The 18,015-nt window shown below is 43.2% G+C and overlaps 2 protein-coding genes across 9 annotated transcripts in view; one reads left to right on the top strand and one right to left on the bottom strand.

Moving 5' to 3' along the window:
- Positions 1–80: 80 nt before the first annotated feature.
- On the top strand, positions 81–6,178 carry bach1b (BTB and CNC homology 1, basic leucine zipper transcription factor 1 b). 3 transcript variants are annotated; one of them, XM_012835757.3, is made up of 5 exons: positions 81–391; positions 1,509–1,760; positions 1,925–3,103; positions 4,001–4,201; positions 4,494–6,178. In XM_012835757.3, exons 2-5 carry the CDS (start codon positions 1,521–1,523, stop codon positions 4,974–4,976), a joined length of 2,103 nt encoding a protein of 700 aa, XP_012691211.2. In that variant the 5' UTR covers positions 81–391; positions 1,509–1,520; the 3' UTR covers positions 4,977–6,178. The 3 variants fall into 3 exon arrangements, with proteins under 3 accessions (XP_012691211.2, XP_031427585.1, XP_031427584.1); XM_031571725.2 differs by lacking the exon at positions 81–391 and adding an exon at positions 447–982; XM_031571724.2 differs by lacking the exon at positions 81–391 and adding an exon at positions 998–1,088.
- Positions 6,179–16,591: 10,413 nt separating this feature from the next.
- The window catches only part of grik1a (glutamate receptor, ionotropic, kainate 1a), a 39,020-nt gene continuing 37,596 nt past the window's right edge, over positions 16,592–18,015 (bottom strand). For 2 of the 6 annotated variants that reach the window (XM_031571720.2, XM_012835733.3), the window contains one exon: positions 16,592–17,028. In XM_031571720.2, coding sequence (XP_031427580.1) covers positions 16,876–17,028 — 153 coding nt within the window. In that variant the 3' untranslated portion in view covers positions 16,592–16,875. Of the gene's footprint in view, positions 17,771–18,015 lie in introns of all 6 variants that reach the window. The other 4 variants (XM_031571717.2, XM_031571718.2, XM_031571719.2 and 1 more) reach the window with 3 other exon arrangements.

The raw sequence follows: 18,015 nt of genomic DNA, 5'->3' as shown, positions 1-18,015 counted from the left end.
GGGTCACAAAGTGAGGTGTCTTGGTGTGGAATGGCAATGCTGACTAAACGATACACTTAAGCCTATACATCTGGGAGAGATCAGTAGTTTATCATGCTTCCCTGGTAGGGTAACTCTGTTACATGCAATTGTGGTGTTGAAACACGCGTGTGTTCAACTTAAACTGCTTAAAACAAGCTCAACTGAAAAAAGTAAAAGTTGTTCTATTCACCCACGCGTCTAAGACATCAGCCAATTACAGTACAGACCGTGCCTATGGGGGCGGGAAAGGATAGAATGTAGTATCACATGATTCAAATGACAAGCACCTCCTTTGTTCTGATAGGACCTAAAACAATTTGTATACATCCACAACTTCAACGTTTGGACTTTCATCATAGTGACATGATAGGTAAGTAATAATGTTAGCATAATATTTTGCTCTGTTAAAAGCCAAGAGCTTCCCCGTTGTGTACGTACATGTCGTTATCTTTGGTTGAGGAAGCATTTTCTGAAAGTTGTCTCTGCCCAACTTCACCCTTCCAGCGAGCGACCGTGCGCCACAGTGACATTTTTCATGTTACTCTTGTTATGACAATCCATGATAGCCCTAAACAAGGGTTGTCGTTATTGCGCGTTTAAGACTATCTTGTTTATTTATTCTGTTGTGCCTTCTGCCTCGTGTTCTACTTCACAGGAGAGGGCAAAGAGTCCTTTCCAAGTTAAACGAGCCAACTCACCGCTTAGTCACCGACTTTATTGCTACATTCTCACTCCCTGTCTGTGTGAGTGAATGAGTAACTCTGTTCCAGTTAATTGCAAAACCGCCACGGCTACTCAACATAGACATTTTTGGTAATAAAAAGTAACGGTCTTTAATTTGTCAATATGGTTGATATTATTTCGCATTGTGTTGGGCAAGTCATTCCCGGGATAGACCGAAATGTAGCCGCGAGAAAGGGAGACAGGAAATTGCTTGTTCATCCTTTATCAGCAGAAGTGGGTGAGTCAGCACTCCACAATGTTGCGCCACAGTGCTCAATGCATGACTTGACATAGCTTTCTCACAGTACACATTCGGTCGAGGTTCTCGAGATAAGCGCTTACGGGTAAGGACACGTAGCCTATACCAATAGCGAAAATGAAATTTAGAATTTGATAGGCATACTTCATGCCTTTCGAATCGATGTGTCTTTATTTAGTTTACTTTAAATGCTTTTCATACTCTAGACTGCAGTCCACATTCATTTTCAATGACTTGCTAAATTTCCCTCCACCCTGTGTCGGCAGTGTCGATGTGTTGACATATAACATTCAGTTCTAGTTAGGAATTCAACACCCTGCTACGTCATTGTGCTGCTGTTTTTCTTAACTGCTTAGAATAGAATGATTAATCGAGGGTACATGCTTAATATTTGAAAATGTTTACATAATGCGTACCACACACAAGTTACTGATGTGTCTTTAATTAAAACTTGTTATTGTGGGTTGCTGTGTTTGTGATGACTTTTTGTGTACGATTCTGACAGACGTTGCCCACCATGCCTGTGGACAGCTCTCGATCTTCTGTCTTCACATACCAGTCAGCAGTTCACAGTGACCATGTGCTGCGCTGCCTTGACGAGCAGAGACTCCGGGACATGCTGTGTGACGTGACGGTGGTGGTTGAGAGCAGGAGTTTTCGAGCACATCGCTCAGTCCTGGCATCATGTAGTGACTACTTCAGTGCCCGCTTCTCAAGTCATGGAGAGGCTGGAGTGGTCATCAGCTTACCTGATGAGGTGAGCACAGGTGTAGAGTCCATCCAGAGCACACCTCTTTGATCAGCTTTGCATTACCTATTGCAAAATACATGCTGGTCTCTACTGGTGACATAGTTAGTTTGGTGTCTCTGTATTGTCATTGCATTGAAATCATGATGGTAATGGTCTCATCTGTTTTTAAGGTGACTGTGGAGGGGTTCGAGCCTCTGCTTCAGTTTGCCTACACAACCAAACTCCTTTTCACAAAAGAAAACATCTTGGAAATTCGCAGCTGTGTTTCCGTCCTGGGCTTCAAGAACCTGGACAACTCGTGCTTTGATTTCCTCATTCCCAAGTTCTTTGACAACACCAAAAATGCTACGACCCCGCCACGCAAAACATGTTGTAGAATGAAGAAGAAATGTCCTAAACCAGCAAAGGACTCTTTTGCTTCGAACACCGACAGCGATGTTGACACCTATAAACCAATCTCACCCGCCACCCTGGATGAAGAGGAGCAGCAGACCGGAACCGCTTCCCGACTCCTGGATCATCCACAGCAAAGCTGTGATGATGCCAGTCTAGACGTGAACACACAGACAGACTACTCTCTTCTGTGCAAGTACCGCAAGTTTCAGATGGCGTGTTTGGAGGCCTGTGGCCCTGAGATGGCTTCCATGTCCCCGGCCACAGCAGAGGACAGTTGCTCCTTGAGCTGCATGCCCCACACCAAGGATTCAGAGGAGCCCACATCAAGCAAACACTTCCCTGTGACAGAGGGGTTTGACTTTCTTGCCTCAAGTAGCTCACAGACAAAGCCTCCTCCCTCTCAGGGCTCCAAGGCCTCATGTTGTGGACAAACGTGTGGGCTGAGCTGTGGTGAGTCTGTGGGATCCAAAAAGGTAAAGATTGAGGATGGGGCAGAGGAGCTCTTGGAGACGAGCAGTGTTGAAGAACAGAAGCCAGAGTTGAAGAACGTGTCGGGAGACGGAGAGAAACTTGTCCTCGTGGAGTCCCACACGCCCGGTCCCTCCTGCAGCGACTGGCAGCGAGACACGGAGAGTGAGCAGACGGGAGCTGAGAGAAGCAGCATCGAGCAGGAGGTAGCAGAGCACCTGGCCAAGGGTTTCTGGTCAGAGACCTGGCCATCGAAGCCCTCGGCTCCCCTCCACTGGCTCAAGCAGCTGGACCAAGGCATCAACGATCGAGACTGCCCCTTCCTCCGGGACCTCGGGGCTGTGGGTGCCCGTGTGCCCGATGGCGAGGAGGCCAGCAGAGCCCAGGGCAGCCCCGATGTCTCCTCGCAAAACTCGGGTGAGGACTCGGACAGCCTGGACACAGAGGGGGACAGCGAGTTCTACAACAGCGAGAAAGCATGTGAGGTAAATAGCCTCCAGTTTTTTTGTTCTCGCTTGGCTGCTGTCTCATCAGACTTCCTGTTGTCTCTGCTGTCCTTGCAAAGGGCTGGTGAGTCAATGGAGTCAAAGAGGAAGTTTGAGAACAGAGACAAGGCATTTGTTTGTGTCTTTCTTTACAGTCTGAAGGGAACTCCAAGAACTAGAGGTTATTTGATTAACAGCAATGAACATTTCTTGATTTCTTGAGGTTGTTTGAGTGGAAGTTTAGAACAGGACAGATATACAATGTACACAGTAATATACTTTTATATGATGTATGGAATATACATGATTATATAGATCAGAACTCACAAGTTAGTCAGATCTGTAAACTACGAATCATCCAATACCAGTCTTGCACATACCCTTTCGAGTCTCCTTAAAACAGACCAGAACTGATTGGATGTAGATTAGTATTTGTGAGCCATGTGCTATTTATAGTCCCTTGCTTTCCAAACTGCACCCACAACAGTGCCAGAAAGGCTGTGGGGAAACGAAAAGAATACTGCTTGAGAGAATGACAGGCACAGGAGTTTAGCAGTTGAGGAGGATGTGGTGTGAAATATTTTTAGTATTTTTTTTTTAGTTTTAGTACAGTGTTTTTAGAACACACCATTAATAGGGCCGGCATTAGGTTCTAAGTCACAGAACATTTAGTCTCATAACTCTGTGTACAGCCTCCTCTCCACGCTGCAGGTTACACATTCACTAGACCCAGTGATGTGTGAAAACTGTACTGTAGAGTTTAGTGACAAGTGTGGCATGATTGGCTGATTAAGGGAAATATTTCTTCCAAGCAAACAAATACAATCAACACTTTTAGAAGTGCCTGAAATGTTCTCCTTGTGTCTTACCTCCTTCACTATTCCACTTGGCTTTCAGCTCCCATTCTCCGTGGAGCGGATCGCATCTCTGAGCCGGAATGACTTCCAGCAGATGCTGAAGATTCAGTGTCTGACACGGGAGCAGCTGGATTTTGTGCATGACGTGCGCCGGCGCAGCAAGAATCGCATTGCTGCGCGCCGCTGCCGCAAGCGGAAGCTGGACTGCATCCACAATCTGGAGTGTGAGATTGAAAAACTGGTGGGCACAACTGATGTTTCTCTCTCTCTCTCTCTTGTCACCTTAGTCAAAGCATGCTTACATTTAAGACCTGAAGCATTTTGGTCATGCAGTTATCCTGGTCGGATGTTCCTTCATGTATTTACCTGGTGCTAAAAGAACTAGAAGTGTGCACAGTTACGTTAATCGACCACTTGTTTTCTCTCATTGCTTGACTGCTGTGTTTGTGTGTGCTTGTGTGTGTGTGTGTGTGTGTGTGTGTGTGTGTGTGTGTGTGTGTGTGTGTGTGTGCGCGTGCGCTTGACCTGCACAGAGGACCGAAAAACATAAGCTCACTACTGAGAGGGACCGGTTGGACCAGCAGCGTCTGAAGACGTGGCAGAGGTTCTCAGGCCTCTATGAGAAGGTCTGCTGTGAGGCGGCACTGAGACCGGAGCAGCTCCAAGTTCTGGCCAAGTACTCCCCCTCCGCCTGTCCACTCTTCGCCCTCCTCTCCCCCCTCAAATCCACCTCAGCTCAGCCCCAGGTGCTCTCAGAGGCCCAGGACCCAGCGGCAATGGCCTGCGCCTTAGGCCTCTCTCAAGCTGGCAGCTGCGGTGAACCCTCCATGAGCTTTCCGATGGATGCTGTATTGGGTGGGGGTCAAACTACTCCCCAGGCTCTGGTGCCCCTGGGCCCCACACCCACACCCACCTTCTCCGGGGGGAGCCTAACCTCTTCCACAGAGGGGATTGGTGCTGGGGCCCTCACAAGCATGCGTCCCGAGCCCGTCAGTAAGCTCATTACATACAAGTAGCCTTGCACTGCCCACTGTCCAAAATGGGGGTCAAAAACAAGACCTACAAGACCTACAGACTGTTGTAGGGTGGAAACACATTTTCTGTGTTACCTTGACAATATGACACGACTTTTGTCATGATAAATACTATCACTACCATGGGTTTAGATGTTTGTTTGTTTGTTTGTTTGTTTGTTTATTGTTTTGTATCAGTGCACTCTTTCTCTTACACATTTTGTTTGTTCCAATTTTGAAAATGAATATTTTTGCCTCTTTATTGTTTAAATGTGTCAGCATTTGTGGTACTGTGGAAGGAGATTGTGTGTTTGAGTGTGTGTATGAATGTGCGTGTGTGTCTATGTATGTGTGTATGAATGTGTGTGTGTGTGTGTGTGTGTGTGTGTGTGTTGCAGTGTTCCTATCACCCGCATCATTTTGATTACGATTATCAGTGTTTGAAAAGGTGACCCTGTGAAAATGTTGCATTCTGTGTCTCTCTGTGTACTTGTGCGTATCACTCAACCAGGGACATGCCTCCAGTAGGCTGCAGGCGTCTGCTCTTCTCCCCTCATCCCCAGACGGTCAATGCAGAATGCATGACACTTTCTTGTCTCAGGCGCAAGAGTGGGATAGTAGAATTATTTTAGAAGCTTAACAGCTCTCCTGAAAGGAATCCTAGGTGACCAACAACAACAACAAAATACAACACACTGTTCTTGAAGATCATGGACCTAAGGGTTTGTGTGTGGACCAAAGTTGTGGGGGTTTGGCCTGTGTTACAGTGAGTCCAACTACTGTGCTTCCCAGGATCAAGTATGTGCATGTTAGTGATCAAGGAAACCTAAGACCATCGATAGGACATTGACTCAAATAGTGGTCCTGGTTAATGTTTAAAATGTGTGATGTTGCAAAGAAATTTGCACTTGAACTTAATGCTGAGATGCTGAAATCGGTCAACTATGCCATGACTGCAGAGTTGTTCTTAAAAACTAAACTTAATACATTGGTGCTGTTATGAGCTGTTTGATAAAAAAACAGGTAGCTATGTTGTTTTGTTATAATTAATCAGCTCTTACTCTTTTGTATATCTAATCTGTTTTTGAGAAATTCTTTTTCCACTGTTTGTTAATTCAGTTTTTTTTGGTTGGGTCCAAATATTAACTCACTTATGTTGCAAGACACAATAACAAAGTGAATAAAATGATCATAGTCTTAATTTACACTTGAAATTTGAAATATTTTTCTAAAGCATCATGCTCAGGTCTGAACTGTCTTTAAACAATGCACAATGTTGCAGCATTGCAAAGAAAGCTAAGAGTAGTTAATATTAATAAAGCATTAATTACGACATCATATTACTTAATATTCATTAATGTTGATGTTACTGGTTTGTTTGTGTTACTTCACTCACAATCTTCAATACGTTATTTAAGTCCAAGTGTAAAATTAAATTAGTTAACATGATTAAACCATATATTTAAGCAGCTAATATCACTTATGGCGTATTTATACAATCTGGTTAAATAATGCATCAACTGAGTTATTGAGTGAGTTATTAACTGAGTTATTAAATGGTAAATGGACTGCATTTGTATAGCTACTGCTATAAATGCACTTATATAGCTTTTACTCATAGAGCACTCAAAGTGCTTTACAGATGAATGCCTCAGACATCTACCCATTCATACACCGATGGCAGAGGCTGCTATCTAAGTTGCCAACCTGCACATCGGGAGCGGTTGGGTGTTCAGTGTCTTGCTCAAGGACACTTGGTGAGGAGGAGTCGGGATCAAACTAGCAACCTTCCGATTGATAAACAACTCCCCTACCTCCTGAACCACTATTGCATTATCAAATGTAGAATTTTGTGAAGTACAAATTATAAAAGCCTACAAATGTGTACACTGTTATAAATAAAAAAAGAAGAGAAAGCTTTTGACCAACAATACCAGAAGACATTCTGACTAAGTGACCTTTGTAATATGACTTACTGCAAGTATTGCATTGTCTTGAGGAGCCCGGTGATTTTTAAATGTCTCAGTTGGCAGTAGGTCTTATGATGATGTTTATTTTTGTTTTTATCCTCAGTTCCTGTGAGTAGAAACTCCACACAGGCTGGGGGGTGAGGTCAAAGGTGAGAGCACTTGAGCACACTCTTGTGTTTACATAGGAAAGGTGCGTCTGGCAGGTTAGCTGTACTTCCTTATTGTGCAGCAGCCCGCAGCCGCTGGCCGGTGATACGTTTGTTTGCTCAGCAGTGGAACAGTTGTGCCACATTTGGCCTTGTCAAATCCAGAGCAATAAAGCTCGGCTGTTGTCATGGACACACGTGGAAACTTTTAACCGCTCCTTCATCATACTGTTCTTTGACTTCTTGACATTATTTTATATGTTAATTGTCTTAAAATAAAAATAAATAAATCTCACATTTTATGACACTGGTAAATGCAGGATATGAATGTAGTTAGTTGTAGTCATTTGGATTTATACATTTGGATATATTTAAAGAACATTAATTTGTTTACATAATTTAACGTTGGATGTTATGGGGCAACGCTTTTTCATGTGGTTGAACCCTGAAGTGGACCGCCACCAGAGGGCAGTACTTAGCAGAGTATCTGTGCCTCCACAGGGTCCATGTTGGTTCCCATGTTGGTCATCTCAGTGCATCAATTTGGAAGAAAAATCAGGTTAGTGTTTCGCAGAAGTCAAGGACATCACATGTAGGGCACAGTGCAGTTGTTTAAATCCTCAAATATGATCAACAGAAATGTAATTATTTGGTAAGTTCTACAACATTTTACAAAAATGTGGCAAAATACTGATTAGGAAAAACAATCATGTAAAAGTAAATCAAGACCTGTAAGTATAAAATGAATTATGGAAATGTAGAATTCAGACTCATCTAAGTAAGCCCCTACAGGGTTTGTTTTATGCGAATGAGAAAGCCATTTTAAAGTCTGTGTAGCCCTGCAATTACTGTATGTAGTCAGCGTAGACAACAGTGAGGCAAAGCAAAGTCACCTCACCTTCTCTGATGAGATTTCACAGCTGGTGGACATATCACTCATAAGAGTACATTCTGTCCTCATCTGTGATTGTGCATTTTTTGTTAAGTTTGCTCACATCAAACTCTTATGGTTATTTCTCACGGACTGGATGATGGACGGATTATGACAGTAAGTATTATGAAGGAGTATGACGGGATTATTCAGCATCATTATGCATTGGTGAGTGCATGTGAACTCTGTTTGCCTGAGTGCACTGACCATCCACTTATGCACTGGCATGGACATTTGTTCACAACTGAAAGGGAGATGCTTCTAAAGCTTCTTATTGTATAGCTCGTAGATTGCAGTATTAACTTAAACATAAATATATATATAACGATATAGAGACAGCTGATAGCAAAGCATCATATATTGAGTGAATTGACCCTGCATGGCTTGAGATCTGATCAGGATCTTTAATCCACACGCTTATATACTCATTCAATGGACAGACAGATGTCTGCTATTCTCCCACTGTAAGTGAATGTCAGATATTGAAAACATTTCAGCTGAGAGTAAATATGATGCCTCTCTATGTTATGTACAATGTTCCAGTGAAAATGTGAAAATATTTCCACACACAGGATTTCTGTTCAGTAAGCTTTTTTTTTTAGACATCACTGAACCATCAAGGATCCAATGGTAATAAATTATATTAAGATAAGAGATGATAGATAAGATAAGAAATGAATCGGTCCATGTGGTTGAGATGTGTTGATAGGGTCTCCTCTTCATCATTAAAGGCAACAAAGAAACTTGTCGGAAGTGAAAAATACGTCTTGGAGCGTTTGGTGACGGTTCTCCTCTCCCATAGGTTACTACAGGTGAGCTCATCAAAAGTAGGAGGGAGAAAACGCTGGAGAAGCCTTAGGTCAGAGATGTGTAATCCATGACCTCATTCATGAGAGATTAAAATGAAAAAAAAAAAAACTGCTTGGGTTTTGATTAAGAGTTATAGGGTTAGGAGATTAAACAGCAAGCAAACGGCATTACAGGCTTCCCAATCCCGGAATTAATCAGAATACCAAAAAAAAAACTTAAGCTGTCATTACATCGTGAGATTAAGGAAGAGCTTTCTTGAATTTTTTATTTTATTTTCCTTTCACATTTAATGTGGAGTCATTAGACACAAGCATACCAGTGCAGTTTACACTTTTACCCCTCTGCAAATATCCTGTTCAAATTTATCATGAAAGTGTAGACATGCATAATCAAATGGACATGGGATATGTAGTTTTGCTCTCTTTTTTTATGTACGAGATATGCATAAAACCAGATCACCTTGGAGTATAGAGGTATTATAGATATAAATGCGTTCAGTTCAGTTTCAATTTCAGTGGTTAAGGATCATGAGATCTGGTTAAGGTCTGGGGAGCAGTATTTATATGGCCTTATCCTTCTAGGTCATCTAATATTTTGCCATATTTTCCAGTCATGGGAGGCCTTCATGCATAAACATTGTGAAAAATGTGTGGTATTTAGATATGACACTTTTCATTTTACTGTGCATACTTCTCTCTTTTTACTGAATTAACAGTAGTGTAACTTCTCCACGCTGTCTCATTTCAAGAACTTTCCAGACTCTATCCCTTTTTGGAAGTGAATGAGGATTTTCTTCAGGCACTTAATGCAGTCAAAATAAGCTTTTGCGGGCATGAGTCCTCTTCCCGGTCCCGGGCAACAACAAATGTGTGCTTGCTGGGGAAAATATTCCCATCATGTTTTTTTTGTTCAGAAAAGAGGCAAGGTTATCTGTCCACCCCACCCAACCTCACCTCCCCTTTCGGTGGTGTGGGGTAAGTGGCAGTAGAGACATCACTTACTCCATTTGGACGGATTTAATAGGTCCAATCCATTGAGGCCGGGTCTTAATCTTCCTCTCAACCCAGAGCGTGAGGCTTTAGTTAATAGGCCACCCACCCAGCCAGCCCTCCTCCCCTGCTGTGCCCAGGGCTCAGCAACCCCCCCCCCCCCCCCCACCCCACCTCCCCCACCCCACCGTGAGCCATGCAGCTGGAGGGAGACTGTGAGCCGCCCTCCCCTCCACATCCACCCACCCTCCTCCATCCTGCTTCACACGGCCTCTGGAGGAGCTGGAGGTCAGAGGAAGGAGACAGAAGCGAGAGGAAAAATTCAGATCATGTACGATCAGTCCTTAGGCCTGGCCCTGGTCTCCGAATGCGCTGCTGTTGTTCTCTGGCTGCTAATTGATCCTTTTGTGCTCAGTAGTCATGTGCGACTCAGTGATATACAGTGGCTCCCTGATTTTTTTTAAGACTTGAAAGGTGTAAGCCTTTAACTGTCAATCAACATAATCACAGCATGTGACAATAGTAGGACAGATGGAAATAAAAACTTGAAGGAATATAGATAAAAGCGCGCTAGAGACACGATGACAGGAAAAGGAAAGACTGAAGAAAGAGAGGGAGATTTCTTCATATTATTCAGCACCCGTGCTACAGCTGAAGGAGGATCTGGCACACTTGCACAGAATGATGGACATCACACAGCTGGAGAACAGTAGGGACAAATCAAGCAGTCTAGGACGGAAGCATACGGTGGACAGAAAACAAAGGATGGCCAGGGGCCTCTGAAGTCAAGGAATGGAGTTGCATCAATGATGATTTAAAATAAATGTTGGAAGGACTGAAGGGTATGGCGGAGAGTAAATTGGATTGCATAGGTGAGGTAATCTATCATTATGGCATGGAAAGCGATGGCGTTTGTCTTAAAGCTAGGAAAGAAAAGCAAGGTCAAGCCAAGTCAAAACAACAAATTGAAATAGAAAAGGCTAATTTGAGAGAGAAGGCAGCTGAAGAAGCAATTTGAAATGAGCATATGGTGGACAGAGAGAAAGTGTTAGTGGACAGCAGGCAGAGGTGAAGAGTAGACTGCCTACGCAATGGAGGGCAAGATCCTCAGACGAAGAAGGAAGAAGAAAGGACAAGCTAGGGCAGCATTCTACAAGGATCCATTTAAGTCTATTTCTTTATTCACTCAAGACAAAACGGGAAGTTTGTAAGTTGAAACAAATGACATGGAGAAGAATCATCAACCGATACAAACTGACAATCAGCGTCATGTGGAACTTGTGTTACCGGCAGACATAATGGGTGTCGGCTCATTAAAACATTTACATTTAGACATTTACATTTACATTTAGTCATTTAGCAGACGCTTTTATCCAAAGCGACATACAGCGACGTATTCTGTCTGGTGGGAAAACTAGCTTGACCTAGGGTTACTACAGGTACAGGTAGACATACTCATTAGCATGTTTGTTTGAAAATGAATGACAGTAGCATTTCTTTTGTGTGAGGGGCAGAAATGTCATGTACAAACAGTACTGGGGCAAAGCTCGGGATTGGAGATGGCTGGCTGATGTCAGAAGGCAACTTCAAGTTGCACAGTGTATTGTTGTGACTGCTATGAGACCAGACATGGTGTTGCATTCTGAATGTGAGCGCATTGTTTACTTTATTGGGTTTGTATACAATTCCTACCCTTACCCTAACCTGGGTTTGTACCCACAGGGGTTACCTCACCAACCTTCCCACCTCTTACCTGGGATAGCCTGTGGCATGCCATAGCATAATGAGAGTGATGTTTAGATAATTAGGCAGCGCATCGTTCAGACACTGAGATATGCATGTAACCAATTGTGAGTATGGAGGGAGAAGGGCTAGGACACCAGACACACTGTTGATCCTTCTGGAGGTGTCGTGGGCCTAATTCAACGAAACACTGACGAAGGAAGGTGCCCACTTGACAACCCCAGTGAAGTACTCAAGAAGGCATCTTTGTTGTTGTGTTGTTGTTGTTAAGTATCAGTATAATGGTTGTACTGCACCCTGTTGTTATAATACTTAGGCTAAGTTGTTGGGTATGAGTACTTGCATGTGTCAGTGAGAGGTTTGGCTACTGTGGGAAGATCCCAACTACTAGCACACGGAATTATAACAAAAAATATATATAAAATCATATCGAGATGATATATCAATCCCTGACAAGAAATCCGTTCTGACTGCACTCTCTATTTGAGCCAAACATGTTGTACAGAATGCACTTACCACTCAGGGTCCGAGGCTTGTTATTGTTTTTTTGACTTATTTATGTATTTTTGTCTTTGCAGTGGTCTGTAGCAGAGGTGCAAGACCTGGCCTTGAATACAAGAGCAGAAATGTGGAGCCAAGGGTCTCTGTGTCACACTGAGATGTACGCTGCTTGGCATTCGCAGGGCCTGATTATCTCTAATGCAATATTTGGCTCAACCAGTGTGCACTTCCCCCTGTAATATGGATGCACTGGGGTCCCTCCCTGAGTCCGGTGCATCTCTGCACATCTGTACATCTGATTCACTACCCGGTGCTAATGGTGTCAGTGATGTCATGCATGAAGCTTCACCAGCTGCCAGGGTTATGAACTGCCGTTCCTCGATATGAAGTCTCGAATAAAGTCAAAATATTGCTTCAGCAGTTACACTATAACATTCCGAGTGACTCTTTGCATGGCGTGAAATTTTTTGACCAAACTCCGTGAACTTTTTGTACACTACTGATTAACAATCGTTCTGACCATCCCCATTTGCCTTAAAGGTCAAATCAAGGTCTTCACCAAATATGTTCAATAAAGCCGACAGTCGTCTGTGTCTTCCTATACCCAGACCAAATGAGTGAAACTCACACCGGGATGCCAGAGGTTTGGTTCTCACTTTAAAGGGCACTAATTGACTCCCTGCAGTGGGTCTCAGCCTCATGCCTCCAACTTCCTTCACCTTGCCGCTACCTCTCACGCTGGCTGTCAAGAGCGAAAGCTGCCCGGCGGCTGTGGGACGGCCTGCAGACTAAATAACTTAAAAACCGTCTGCCCTCATTTGCCATTACACGGTAGCCTGTGCCAACGCCTCTCCAGGTGGTAATACAGGCAGTCTTCAGTGATGCCTCATCTGGGGCATTCAAGGAGAAAGTCAAATACATATTGACTTCCACAAGCATGACCATATTTTTAGCAACACAACAATCAGGGTTTCGGGGGACTCACATTCAAGCTTTTGTTAAGCGTTACAGAGCATGTCCAAAGGAAATAACCTTGTGGCACTCTGAGATTCTTTTGAATGATGAGTGCATTACAAATAAAATTAATTATTATTATTATTATTGTGTACGTGTTACAAGCTTTTTTAGAGAACGACTGGGAATTTGGGTTCTGTTGCTGCAGTGCTATGCTGTGTTCAGCTCTCTCTTACAGTCAGGAGGTGTCTCTCTGTCGGGTTATAAAGGGACCTGTGATGTGGTTGGTCACAGTGTCTCTGTTGGAGATGAAGGCAAGTCTGGCCGCTGACATGATTATGGGATGGCGGAGTGACAGAGGAGAGACAGTGTTACTGAAAGGGCCGCCGGGCAATATTGTCTGGCGGCCCTGGCAGCCCCAATCTGTGACAAAAGGGCGCGGCATTCACACAGATGGGCCAGGGCACATGAGAGGCTTGACGTGCTGTCCTCTCACTCTTTCCTGTTCCATCCCTCTCTAACACCCATTTGCTTTCTGCCTCACTCTACCCCCCACCCCTCTCTTTCTCTCTCTCTCTCTCCCTCTCTCACTCAAAGATGAAAAAGAACCGCAGAGCAAATTCCATGAAAAATAAAAACCTCCCCGATTGCTGCCATGTCAACGCCATTGTCATAGTAACACAGTGGATTTAACCTTCAAGCCGTGAGGGAAATGAAAAATATTGTATTTCTTTTGTGACAGTCTCTTGTCTTTGTTTGCTACATCTCCAAAACTCCAAAACTATAATCGTTATTATATCTGTGAGTGTGGTGTGGTGATGTAGCCTAGGAAGAAGAAACAGCAGATTTTCTGAATAAATAACATAACGCATTGATTGAGCTGAAAGGAGGTATACAAGAAACCTTGAGATACTATCCGCATTCTGGTTGAAATTGCTCCTCTCTGTCCACCTAGTGACAGAGGAAACTGCTTTGATTGCTAATGCGGTTTAAGCCAAAACCAAAACCAAAAATCAGTTTTCCCATTTGTTCTGTACTCATGAGCCACCCCAAGGAAGGTACTCATAAACAATAATATTACTAAATGAGAGTTTAACCACACTGCATGCAGAACAGCTTAAACGCACCTCAGCAGTGAACTTGAGGTTAAATTGATGTGATAAAAAACCTTAGATGTACTGTGCCAGACAAGACGTTAATGTCATGTCATTTAATGGCTTTAACCATGAATCTAGATGTGAAAAGCACCATATGACAGTAGGCTTGTGCAAATACCCCTCCCTTCCACCACCACTACCAAGCTGTACTCTTCTGTAGTCTTCAATTTTAGATTGGCATACGTCCCTCATTAACATAACAGAGTAAAGATGTCTGCTTCTCATCCCGTCTGCGTCGAAGGCTAGCAGCGCAGAGACCTATCCTTGGCCATGATCTACCGTTTGCGCAGCCTTAATGAACGGCCAAGAGGACGAGGAGCTCAAGGCGTCGCCGGAGGTCTCTGTCGGAGGAAGCGCTATGCCAGCTAATTAAGCATGCTGGGAGAGGTGGACGGTCATGACCCCGCACGTTGCTGTAGCTGGGGGTTATAATGAAACTTCTTAACAAGACAAAAGATTGGAGAACTGAAACAAAGAAAGAATGCAAGTACAAGACGGCCACGTGTACAGCCAGACCGTCTCATTCAGATGTACAGGACCTACTAACTAATGTTTCATTGAACTTAGGACAATAATCAGAGTTTCTATCCAAATGTTTGGATTTTATTTTTGGGAATAGAACTGAATGTGATGTTTAGAAATATATAACTTGTATGGCGTATCAGACAGATCTCTATAGCCTGGCAGGAAAATATGATTGCAGGGCTGTGGTCTACACTCACCCACACAGAGCAAGAAAGAAAGAGAGCAGACTGTTTTGAGATTAGGTGTTGAGTGTATTCCTGTGGGCTATCCCCCACCTTTTCCCTGCGGGCATTGAGTGCGTATAGATGCCTCTCCCTTGTCTGATGCTCTTTGGGCTACTATGGCAGCAGCAGACGGTGCTGATTGCAGATGACCTTTACCTATGATGGGACTGTTATGCAGCATCGATTTACTGCTAGTGGTGACAGGTGCTGTCTTACACAGTAGAGATAATGCAGTATCTCTATAACACATTCCCATAAGCTTGATAAGTTATTCCAAGGAAACCCATATAGATATAGGCAGGAGGAAGGGTACAATACTGGTTTGGGAGGCATTTTTTCATTGTTTCCACTCTAATATACCCATGCCTGTGTTGATGAATCATAAATATTTGTTACATTATTGAAAACAAAAACGGCTTTAGGCACAGCACTAAGGAAGCCCTGGTGAGGCTCCAAATCGCTAGGTTTACTTATTTAGGGATCACTACCAATCAAATTTAGTTAATAGTTGATGCTGATAACAATAATAAATGATCAAATGCTGGCTGAATCTGATAACAGATTCTCAACTGTATCCCTAGATGAATGTTTGCTGATATTTAACATCCAGGTATTAAGTCATAATGAAATATAAACCAGTTCCTGACAAAAAAAGATGGTCTTCTCAGTTCAGAGGTTCATACTCAGTTCCCCTTTTTATGTTACTGCTCTGCAACTACTAGGATTATATTGGGTTTACAATGAGCATGCAATCTACAGAGAAAACATCTCTCATGGTGCAAATATATAACTACATAAAAAATGCCAAAGAAAACAATGTTGATATGAAAGTGTTGTAAAAGAAACGGCAGTAAAGTAAGTGACTCGTGAACAGTAAATAAGACTAAGAGTGAGGTGGAGCCGGTAGGAGGTCTCCTGCCCATGGGGTAGTGCTTATGAAGATCACTTCTGTTTTATCCTTCATACAGAACAAAAGCTCTGACTGCTTTGAAGAACAGCCTTAAGAAATTCTTATTTTTTTCTCTCATTTCAATGACCTTCTCTGTCTCTCTGAAGTCATCCCGACCCGCATACACAAACTCACACTCACACCATTCACAAGTATACGTGCATGTTCACACACAATGACTAACATAAGACCACGAGACAAGGCTTTGTGAAGGATCTTGTACTATTGTACATCTTGCAATTAAAAGCACCAAACCATTATGTAAAGTGAAGACCCTAAGACTGTGCCATACAGCTTCAGAGTGCAGTGCTCAATGTACTTTGAGTTCCCCATGACGTAAGTGAAGTACAAACACAGAAATAGACAGAGCTCATGTTTCACGGCCCCATGATGATAAGTCTGTTCTAGAACAGTAGACAGGTACATCTGAAGGACAACTGTCAGAGGATCACATACCCTCACAGACAACTGTAGAAGATTCAACAGATGAAACAAAGTAAGTGAAAGATTCAGACACGCTGCAACTGATGAAAGTACAATGTGTCATTTCTTTTCCTGTGTTCTATTCAAAAATCCATTCTGAGCTAACTACACGTCCATCTGGAGGCTGTCTTCCGGCGAGGAGACATTTCATAAATAAGTACTTAATGCATGCCAAAGTACAATCTATTGTGCTTTTTGAAAACATGAACCAGAAAACATAATTTACAAAGATGACAGCTGTGGAAAACACTTTTTTTTAATTTTGAAATCTGGTGGACAGCACAAGAAAAAGAAAACAATGTTTCCTAGGAGGGATTCACTCCCTGAACATCCATATTCTTTTCACATTTTATTCATTCACAACAAAAAATTATACACTTCGCAAGTACATTGAGAGAAACATTTAATGTCCATAAGCCCAATGTTTCAAATAGAAATAAAAAAACGAAACTGTAAATAAATAAATCGCATCAGAGCAGTTCATCAGGGAACAGCTGTGATGTTTTGCGGGACGCTGTCTCTATGTGACGGTCTCTTTCCGCAGCACGCGTTTGGGGTGACAAAGGGTGCCGGCCAATCCCACGCGCTCGCGTCCTCTCGCTCGCTTCTTCGTGCCACGGTGGCACCTGAAGGAAATGCTCAGCTCCTCCATCACAGCACTGAAAGAGACACACTGTCAAGGAGAACACAAGAAAGTCCCCTGTGAGCCTTCACGTCCGTGAGGGCCTCCGCCTCTACAACACAACACGACACAACACAATCAAGGCTGAAAGGTCATGAAGAAAGGAAGATAATGGAAGAAAAGAACAGTGGAGAGGAGGCAAGGGAGAGGAGTGCTGTGAACAGTGCAAGTGCCGACTCATCCCGGACAATAATCTCACAAGGGTGGCCTATCCACTTCGCCTGCGGATAGAAAACCACACGCTCCTACTCTTCTCATTGATCTACAAGATGAATGGCTTTTTCCCGTCTAACCAGCTTGCAAGGTCTCTGTTTATGTCAAAATGTGTTTGAATGAATGGTAAGTTTTAAAAGAATGTATATAGCTTCACATCAGAAGTATGGCATTCAAGAGATTACATATATATGTACAGAATACAGAGAGCCAAGTGGTCTAAATCAGTCTCAGCCTCTCATCTCATCCTCTTTTAATGTGTCCATTGTATGACACTATGAAAAATGCATGCAAAAGGTAATAAGGTGAAATAAATAAAGAACAAAATCGATTTTGAGCTTTTGGAATGGAATGAATGAGAGGCCACTGAAGTGTGACAAAGTCCCATCACAATCCTCCTGACCTCTGCACCCAATTGGGTTCTAATGGGGTTATCTCTCCCACCTCTCCTCTTCCCACTCCTCTCCTCTTCTTTCCTCTCCTCATTGCTGTACTGACCTGACAGCTGGGCAGAATGTGCCTAAAAACAGGACCTGAAGGTGAACAAGACCCTGGGAGACACCCAAGTGATAGGAAAACACTACCACAAAAACAACCAATGTTCGGCTTTTGTTGGGTATGCTATCCGTTAAAAAAACAAAAAGACATTACTTATTGCATTATGGACAGCATATTTGGCATGGATCTTATTATTTATAAGAAATTGAATAATCAGAAAGACCTTGAACGCTTGAATGCATAAAATATGCTCATTCCGAGGGCTGA

The sequence above is a fragment of the Clupea harengus genome, chromosome 8 (genome assembly GCF_900700415.2).
Source record: "Clupea harengus chromosome 8, Ch_v2.0.2, whole genome shotgun sequence".
NCBI classification, from domain to species: Eukaryota; Metazoa; Chordata; class Actinopteri; order Clupeiformes; family Clupeidae; genus Clupea; species Clupea harengus.
This window is presented reverse-complemented; position numbering and strand designations above follow the sequence as displayed.

Bases quoted from the DNA above. Each gene is read 5' to 3' on its own strand.
- bach1b (XM_012835757.3), top strand. From the start codon at position 1,521: ATGCCTGTGGACAGCTCTCGATCTTCTGTCTTCACATACCAGTCAGCA. The intron at 3,104-4,000 runs GTAAATAGCCTC...CTTGGCTTTCAG, and splicing joins ACAGCGAGAAAGCATGTGAG to CTCCCATTCTCCGTGGAGCG. The intron at 4,202-4,493 runs GTGGGCACAACT...TGACCTGCACAG, and splicing joins AGTGTGAGATTGAAAAACTG to AGGACCGAAAAACATAAGCT.